Below are 9,465 nucleotides of genomic sequence, written 5' to 3'. Positions count from 1 at the left end.
TGTTGGTAGCACTCAGCCCCCTATCTTGGGCCTGTCCACAGAAGAGGAAGAGAGATTGCTCCTCAGAGTCTGGGGAGCAGCAGCAGGAGGACCTAGGAAGTCTGAGTGGAGCGCCTAGGCCAACACCCTTCCTCCTGCCTGAGTTACCTATCCAGAAGGAAGAGCAGGATGCATCCTCTTCAAAATCAGAATCAGAGAAGGAAGAGAAGGAGGAGGGTCATCAGGGGGATTCTGCCTCAGCCTTGAGGGGGAACCCCAGCCTCTCACCTCGGTCCCCTGGCCACACGTGGAAGAGGGAGTGCTCCTCAGAGGCCAAGGAAGAGCAGAGGGGGGGCCGCTGGTGCTCTGATGCAGCCCCACAGGAAGGCATCAGGCTCCCACCTCGCAAGAGGTGGAGGGAGTATCTGTCCCTGATGGAAAAGGAGCAGCAAGAGTCATTGCGATGCCTAGGCCCTGCGCCTTTGACCCACCTGGGTGACATGGAGATGCCCTGTGGCCTGAAGAGGAAGATGAAGAGGAAGCACCTGTGCTCAGGGCTGCCTGTGTACCACGAGGCCTTCACTCGGCTGCTCGGTAAGGAGACTCCACACAGCACCTCTCCCCCCCGGGTCTTAGGAGCCTGAGTGACTTCCTGTCCCTTCCTTCACCCATAGAAAGGATCTCACTGAGCCCTGAGCTGGCCTTCTAGGAGGACTCTAGTGTCATCCTTCCCCAGGGGCACACAGGTGACATAGAAGGCGCAGTCCTCAAAACAGATTTCTACTAGTTCCCAAATGTTCCCATCACAAAGCATGGTTCTAACTAGCCCACCTGATAGAGAGGAGCTGCTCACTTTCCTGAATGGAAGTGGATTTATGCAGCACCAGAGCAGGGACGAGGTCCTTGTGACACTGCTGTGCCCATCATGAGAGCAAATGACCAGGATGCCACTGACTCCCGCAGTGGTGCATTTGTGTGTTGCGGAGGCCCCTGTGACCTCCTGAGGTCCTAACTAGGTGGATGTGGTTTGCTTCCCAGGCCCCACAGTTGCTCCTGTCAGTCCCAGGATAAGCCCCTGGTCCCTGGCCATTCAATGTCCTCCTTTCCCTTCCCATCTGCCTGACCCTGGGTCATCTCAGGCAGCTGTGGCTCTGTTCTGTGTTCCCACTCCCAGGGACTCCTAGCTAGCCGGGCAACAAACTAACACTGTGTTCTCTTCACAGAGGATCCAGTTATCAAGATCTTCCTAGCCTGGGATGAAAACCTGAGGGCCTCTGACAAGGTGAGGTCCTTCTCCCCTGAGCTGGGCTCTCTTGGTGGCACCGCCCAGGGAGGGCAGGTTCCAGCCCCACAGTTACTCCTCTGTCCCTGCTAGGAACTCCTACCTCAGCCTCCACCATCAGTCCCCCTTAGGACTCAGCACCATCTCCCTTCCAGGCCTGGCTGGCCTAGAGGCTGGATGGGCACAGCACCCTGCTCTGCCTGGGTCCTCTGTGACTTGAGTCTGCCTGCATATGGCCTCTCTGGCTGGGGCTACGTGAAAGTTCTGAACCCTCCCCTTGGCTCTCAGGGAACCCATTCGCTCTCTCTTACAAGATGCCCTGTGATCTAGGTGACTTCAGTGTCCTGTCCCCAAGACACCCTTAAAGTGACACCCTGGGCCTCATAGCCTCCCTTCTCCTTCCTGCTGTCATTTACTAACAACCACCCATCTCTCACTGCCCCAAAATGACCAGGCCACCCAACACTAGGCTCTCCTCTCCCTGACTGGGGCCCTGCTCCCCTCCCCCAGTCCATATTTCCACAGCCCTCCTCCAGCTGTGCCTGCTGACTGTCCTCTCTCTCAACAGTACCTCCTGGCCATGGTCATCGCCTACTTCAGCCGGGCCGGCCTCTTCCCCTGGGATTACCAGAGGATCCACTTCTTCCTGGCCCTGTGAGTACTGCGCCTCCCCCCACAGGCCATGGTCAGCCCAGAGGGTGGGAGGGGACTCTCACCTGGCCTCTGGCGTTAAACCTCTGTACTGCTGACTGTAGCACAGGGGCGTCACACTGCGTGCTCCCATGCTCCTCTTAGGAATCTTGCAGTCTGCCCTCACGTTGGTTAAAGCATGCCACCAGGGGAAACTGAGGCCCCTGACTGCAGAGGCAGGAAGAACTCACATACGGGCATCAGCCCTCAGGCCTGAGGGCAGGCATTTCTGACCCTTTGAGGGTTCCCTTCCTTAGCAATATCAACCGTCTCCTTGTCCCCTCCTCTGGATTCCTAGACTGATGGCCTATGCATGCCCTCCTGACAGGCACACACTGAGTGTAATGTGCTCCCTGCTGGTCCTTCTGACAAGCCTCTCTGGGAGCCAGGGAGCAGGCTCTGTGTTGCCTGATCAGCCTTCAGAGATGGGTCCTAGGCCCGCTTGCCATGTGGCTCCCGCATTGCTAAGTACTTCATGTACACCAAGGCCTAGCTGTCCTCTGGAATTCACCCGCTCTACAATCTCTCGACACCCACGCCAGCTCATCATCCTAATATTTCCTTCCTTTCTTTCACTGCTCCTGTGAAATACTCTTGTCTGTGACTCCTGTTTCCTGTCCACTTGTCATTCTTTCTTTCTTTCTTTCTTTTTTTTTTTTTTTTTTTTTGCGTGTGTGTGTGTGTGTGTGTGTGTGTGTGTTACTGGCGATTGAACTCACGCTTGCCAGGCAGGTGTTTATGCCACTGAGCTAAATCCCCAGCCTATCTTCAGTGCACATTTGTATTCTCAGCCATTCAGGATGCTCTGAGGGGTGGATTGTTTTACTCCAGGGGTTCAAGGTCTAGGGGAACTCTGAGAATCTGTTTCAGAAACACAAAGCTGGGCATCGCTGTGCACTCCCATAATCAATGCCCTCTGGGTGCCTGAGGCAGGAGAATACGACGTGGTCAGTTTAGGAAGCTGCCAAGACCCTGTTTCTGAACGAAAACTGTAGAAAAGGGGTGCAGATGTTGGTCAACCATAAAACCCTACATTCAGCCCCAGTCCTGCCAACAAAACACAACTGCCAGTGTCTCCATCCTTCCCGGATCCCTCCCTCTGCATTCCAGCAGCACTGTCCTAGGTCCCGCTGTCAGGACATCTGGGGCCCTAGTTCCTCATCTGCCCTGGCTCACCTAATCACCTTTAGGGATGCGGCTGCTGAGCGCTGGGTCCTGTGAACATCCTTAAAACGGCAGCTCAGATCTTTTCATTCAGTGAGTGTTTCTGCTGCAGCATTGAGTCCCCAGGGGCTTTGCATGGCCTTTGTCTAGAGGTGGAGCTGGCCTGCCTGCCCTCCTCCCTTCCTTCCTTCCTTCCTTCCTTCCTTCCTTCCTTCCTTCCTTCCTTCCTCCTTTCCTTCTTCTTTCTTTCATTTAGCAAACCTGCCACGTGTCCTCTGCCAGAGGTCCTGGCAGTGGGGAGGGACATGTAGAACTCACTGGTGGAATCCATGCACGCCCTGAGCTGGCCACTGGGGAAAGGAGGGCAGAGTACAAAAACTTACCAAGGTCGCCTGTGCAGATGCTCCCCACGGGGCCAGGAGACAGAGGCCGAGCTGCAGGGAAAGACAGGATGGAGGTGGGGAGGTGGAGATGTCAGCTGCAGCTGGTGACGGGGCAGGAGGCCACCTCAGGCTCTACCCAGGGCTCCTGTCCTCCTCCCTGGAGATGCCTTCAGAAGGGCCTTGTGCAGGCTGCACCTTTGCACTCACACCTGGTCCTCGGGAACTCGGGGCCCGGCTGATGGCATCCTGGGCTGGAGGGGCCCCGCCTGTTCTCCAGGAGCTGACTCAGGGCCCAGTGGTTGTGCCTCTGGCTAGCAGCCTGCTTTCCTTCCCAGATACCTGGCCAACGACATGGAGGAGGATGACCAGATTCCTAAACAAGCCATCTTATTGTTTCTCTACACCTGGAATTTGAAAAAGGTTCCCCAGTTCCACAAGCTGCGCTACCAATTCATCTGCTACATGGACTGGAACCTCAGGGTGACCCGAGAGGAGTGTGAAGAAGTGAGTGAGATGGGGCTGGTGACTGGCTGGCCTGGGACATAGGAACAGGGGATCTTGGGCATGCGTGACCAGGGACAGCTGGAGACTGGACATGGGGGTGGTGTCCCTGACTCTTCATCCACTCAGGGGCTGCTCTCCTTTCCAGATCCAAGCGTATGACCCTGCACTCTGGGTGTGGAGCCGAGATCGCGCCCTCATCCCTGGACCCTGGAACCCTGTGGACAGTGCCCTCAAGAAGGTGGGTGGGTGTCCTGGTGCTCAGACAGCACCGCTGGTGTCTATGTAGGCAATTCAGGGATCCTTTCATGATCCCCACCCTGTCCACTGTCTCTACATCAGGAACCAGCCTAGCCCAGGCACAATTTTGGCCTCCCCCTGTCCCCTCCAAAGTCACCAGCCAGCGTGACAAGCAGACACACATGGCCTGGGAAAGATGAGCTTTGTGCTGGGACACTGCTCAGTCGGACCTCATAAACAGCGGATTGTCCATGAGGCACAAATTTAGTTGCTATCCTTCCTCTCAGAGCAATGGGTCCAGGGCAGTGTGGATGAGAGACTGATTTTTGTTCTGAGTGAACATCTATTGCCCAGCCATAAATTTCCATTTCTCGACAGAGCTGTATTTTCACCTTTTGTCCTTCAGGGAGAGGAAACAGAGGGATTTATGTATAACAAATGAGTGCTTAAGGAGAAGCTATCAGATGGAGCACGCTGCCTGTGCAGGCATGGAAGGGAATTATCCCTGACTGCATGAGCATCCCCAGCTGTACGGAGATGTGTGGCTTGTGCTAGAGTGCACTGGGAGGTTTCCTAGCTCATTTTCCCACTTATGCACGAATTTCTGCTCTCCAGTAGTTACACATCTCCTCCTCAAGAATCAGGTCGTGGATGTTTATCAGAATGATGGAAAGTTAATAAGATTAGGTTCATGGTGACTTCTTACAATAGCCACATTCCAGTATGTGTTTGGGTAGAGGAATAAGCAAGGATTTGTTGTAAATCATGTGCATGTAGTGAGACACCGGGGCTTGGGATTAGGCTCAGCACCTGGGCTTCTGTCACGGTGTTGACACTAGTGATGGTGATGTCACAGGCAGAAGTCCAGACCTTAAGTGCATGGACAGCACTAAGGGCATCATAAATAATGTGCTGTCTTCCCCAGGGGCCGTCAGGTTCCTCAGAAGAACCACTCTCACTATGAGGAGGGAGCTAGGTCTAACCTGAGCCATCTCACGTGATCTTTGGAACGTGAGTCAAAAACACTGAAAACCACAAAGGGAAATGATGGCTCAGGATTGGGGCTAAGAATGAAGTGCTAGAGATAGAGCTGGCCCAGACTATAGTTGGGCTTGGCATTTGGGTGTCAATCTTGTCATCTCGAAAATTGTCCCCATGGATCTGACTTTGTCTCTTCTCTGCCTTCCAGATCTCTGGCCCAGGAAGCAATGAAATACACTCATCACCGTATATGCCTGAGAGCTGGGAACCCATGGAGGTGGAACCATAAGGGATGAGATTTTCTACAGCGCCTTGCAAATCCTCATTCAAACTTCCCTTGAATTAGAAGTTGAATATCTGCTGTTTTATACATTTGGTTCCCTGTAACCTGGACAATCATTGAAGATGGCCTGTAGAGTCTCCTATTGAGTGGAAATCATTTGAAATATAATGACAGATCCATAGGCATGTTGCAGATTTCTTTAGTATATAGTATAAGCCATATCAGTTTGCTGTAAACATTTTGCCCATTGAAATGTTACTATGTATATTTGATATAATATTGAGATTTTTTTAGTCGTATTCTTGTACTATTTTGATAGATAATTTTAATGGATGGTTGTACATATATACTTTGTCTTTTAGAGAGGTTTATACCTTAATTACTATAGTTATGCAGACATTGTACTCATAGCCGGGGGCTGTGAGCCGGGCCCTCAAACTCCTGTAAATATACACATTGAGCGGGTTGGCTCCTGAGTCTGACACATGAAGGAGCGGTGGGTGTAGAGGAAACGCGTGTGCTCCTCGTGTTCCACACAGGACCGAGCCAGGCATTTCTCACGGATGGAAAATAAAGATGAACTGTCATCTCACCGTTCTCCCTGTGTGTGTGTGATCCTGTCTGTCTTGCTTGTTTGCCTTCGGGTGACATTTCCTCCCCACAGGGCCGTGGTTGTTTGATTAAATTCCTTGGCTGTGAAAGGGAGTCCTGACTTGTTTTTCAGTACATAAAGCAAACACACAAAAAGCAGCAGAGACTCAAATGAGGGGAAGGGATTGAAGGCACAGGGAGAAAAAGGAAGCAAAGTCTGTGGGGTCCTGGACGATCACCCTAAATCCTAAATGAAGGAAAGGCGTCTGTCTGCCCGGGAATGGCCCAGGCGAGGAGGGAGCGCAGGCCAGGGGGGTCCCTTTGCCATTCCAGTCACAGGGGCTTCTGTTGCATAACCTAAATGCCGATATGCATCTTAGGAAAATCTAGAAAAATAGAAACAACTGAAGAGAAATGGCGATAAGGGAGCAATTTCTGAGGAAGGAGATGAGAGGAGAGCCGGAGCTGTCCATAGATGGGGGAGAGGAAGGGCTGAGGGCAGATGCTGGAAGGCTGCAGAGTGGCATCTTGGGACCTGGAGCAGTGGAGAGCAGGGCAGCAGCCGGGAGGGGGCGGCTGGAAGCAGCTGGAGAGCCAGAAGAAAGCAGGGCTGAAGAGGGGCAGAGAGAGGAGAGGAGAACGGGGACAGAGAAAGAAGCGGGATGGATGCTAAGGGCTTGGGGACGGCTGAGACGTGGCCTGAGCTGAAAGTCTGATGGGTGAGGTGGGGAGGGAGGGCGGGGAGTGAGCAGAGCAAGTGAGGACGTGAAAGTTCTCAGGAAGGCAGAAGCCATCAGAGGCAGGCACCTTGCACTGAAGCCTGGTGAACCATTCCTGAAGTTCCAGCACTCCAGGAGGCTGAGACAGGAGGGTTAGTCAAGCCTGGACTGTTCAGCAATATAGCTAGACTCTATCTATAAAAATCAGAACAGGTTTGGAGATGTAGCTTAACACAAAGAATGAAGGGATCCTGGGTTCCATCCCCTGAACTGCAAACAAATAGGGAGAGCGGGGAGAGACAAAGAGAGAGAGACAGAGAGAAAGGAAGGAAGGAAGGAACGAAGGAAGGAAGGAAAGGAACGAAGGAAGGAAGGAAGGAAGGAAGGAAGGAAGGAAGAAAAGGAAAGAAGGAAGGAAGGAAGGAAGGAAGAAAAGGAAAGAAGGAAGGAAGGAAGGAAGGAAGGAAGGAAGGAAGGAAGGAAGGAAGGAAGGATGAAGGAGGGAAGCAAGGAGGCAGGCAGGCACCTTGTGGGCAGTTCTGAGACTGGCTACTTGTTTTCAGAAGCTTCTACCTGAGCTCTCTGTTCCCAGCCTGGGCGGAGCCTGTGATCACCTCACTCAGCTGATTTTATAGGTCTCGGGCTCCATGCTTAAGTCAAATTTCTATGCTCTAACTTTGCTGAAAATGCAGAACCCTTCCACTTCGCTCCTGACTCCTGACCTAGACTCTGCTGTCATCCCAGTTAGAAGATGCGGAAAACAGCATCTAGAAAGCCACTTCTGACCAAGGGTACACACGTTTCTGGACCGTAATTCTCTTCCACAGATGGGCCACGGCACACGTCATAGCACGGTACAGTCTAACTCCTTTTGTCGTTCCAACTTTTAGTCCACTGGAGACAAATGGTGAGAATCTGTCCCTTGTAAGAGGCAGGATTTTGTATTGGAATCTCTGAGGCACCTGCCCCCTCATCATACATGATATGTGATTTAGATGCCGGCTCTTTCTGCTTCAGCCAAGTGTCCCCCTTCGGTCTGTATATAGAGCCATGAATAAAGGATTTAAATTACAAAAAGTGAGTGTGGTAGCCCAGACCTGTGATCCCCACTTGGTGAGTCTGAGGTGGGAGGATCATCGTAAGTTTGGGTCAACCTGAGTTTCATATTGAGTTCATCACCAACCTGAACTACATAGCAAGACCCTGTCTTAAAAATCCAAAATAAAACAAAACAAAAACCAGTTTAAATTATAGTATAGTAATAAATACTCTAAATAACTTAAAAAGAGGAATTTTTCCCGGGGGCCCGTGCCAAGGCAGCACATCCTGTTGGGAGCAGGTGGAAGAGCAAAGCTCCTCACCTGTGGCTGCCAGGGAGCGGAAGAGAGAAGGAGCCCTGGGCTGGCACCCTGTTGACCGTGAAGGGCACGGCCCCCATGACCTCTCCCCCTCCTGCTAGGTCCTGCCTCCGATAGGCTCTGCCACCACACATCATGGCTATGCGGGGGACCCGGCCTGATACAGAGCACTGTTACAGGCCCACCGTTTTCCAAATCCTAGCCAGGTGTTTTGGCAAATGCCTGAAAGCCCAGGATCTGTGGGCTGAGGCAGGGTAAGCACCGTGAGTTCTTCACCAGCCTGGGCTACATAGTGCGTTCCAAGACAGGCTCAACTGCATACCAAGACCCTGTCTCAGACAAACACGCACACACCTGAAAGCAGCAACAACAACAAAAATAGAGTTCTTCAAGTCTTTAGAGAAATAAAATTTATCATGCTGGTCCCACGTGGTGATGCAAACCTATCATCTCACCGCTCTGGAGGCTGAGGCGGCATCATCACCATGAGTCTGAGGCCAGAGTGGGCTACATAGTGAGGTCAAGGCCAGCCCGAACCATATCAAAAAGAAAAAAAATCATGCTGAGTTGAATAGTTGGCATCTTCACCTCACTGCACCTCCTTGCTGGGATCTCATTTTGTTTTACCTTTTGTTCTTTGAGACAGGGGTCTAACTCTGTAGTTCAGGCCGGCCTTGAACTCAGCAAAACTTCCACCTCAGCTTCCCAAGGGCTGGGATTACAAATGTACACCATCATGCATGGCTGGGGTCTCATTTCCTTCTATTTTGGAGGCAGAGTCTGCCAGGATTAGTTTTGCATCTCCCTATTGGCCAGCTCATCCCAATTTTCAGAAAGCCCAAAGTCTGATTTACTTGGTATGGAAAGACTCTCAGCTCTTATTGTTTGCTGAGTGCAAGATTTCCTACGAGGCGTCCCACATTGCACTTTCTGATTCTTGAGATAAGGTGGAGTATTGATAATGTGTTGTAATCAGGGTTTGCAAGGAAAGCAAGACAATACAATTTATAGTACTATATGATGGTCACTCAAAGAGTTAAATATAAGAAGGTGTAAGAAATCTGTTCACACACTAAAGACCTAGAGTGTCTAGCTCAGGGCCTGGAACCCATGGCAGTATCCTGCATGAGTCCAGGTGAAGAACTAGAGCCCATGACAGTGCCCCCCATCAATCCAACTGGAGGCCTAGAGCCCACAACAATGATCATGAAAATCTGTTTCATGGATCTGCACTGAAAAGGCCCAAAGGTCAGTGGTGGAAGCTAGAAAGTCTGTGCCAGCAGGATGAAGCATC

The 9,465-nt window shown here is 51.7% G+C and overlaps 1 protein-coding gene across 1 annotated transcript; it reads left to right on the top strand.

The window, feature by feature from the left end:
- Nucleotides 1–479: 479 nt before the first annotated feature.
- LOC100730083 (speedy protein E4-like) lies at nt 480–6,091 on the top strand. Its single transcript, XM_003469917.4, has 6 exons — nt 480–573; nt 1,203–1,261; nt 1,830–1,915; nt 3,834–4,002; nt 4,148–4,240; nt 5,429–6,091. The coding sequence occupies exons 1-6, from the start codon at nt 480–482 to the stop codon at nt 5,507–5,509; spliced, it is 582 nt and encodes a 193-aa protein (XP_003469965.2). The 3' UTR covers nt 5,510–6,091.
- The last annotated feature ends 3,374 nt before the right edge of the window (nt 6,092–9,465 follow it).

Source organism: Cavia porcellus, unplaced genomic scaffold (genome assembly GCF_034190915.1).
Source record: "Cavia porcellus strain 051 isolate PalLab524CR breed Dunkin Hartley unplaced genomic scaffold, mCavPor4.1 scaffold_23, whole genome shotgun sequence".
Lineage (NCBI taxonomy): Eukaryota > Metazoa > Chordata > Mammalia > Rodentia > Caviidae > Cavia > Cavia porcellus.
The sequence above is the reverse complement of the archived record's forward strand: the minus strand, read 5'-3'. Positions and strand labels throughout refer to the sequence as shown.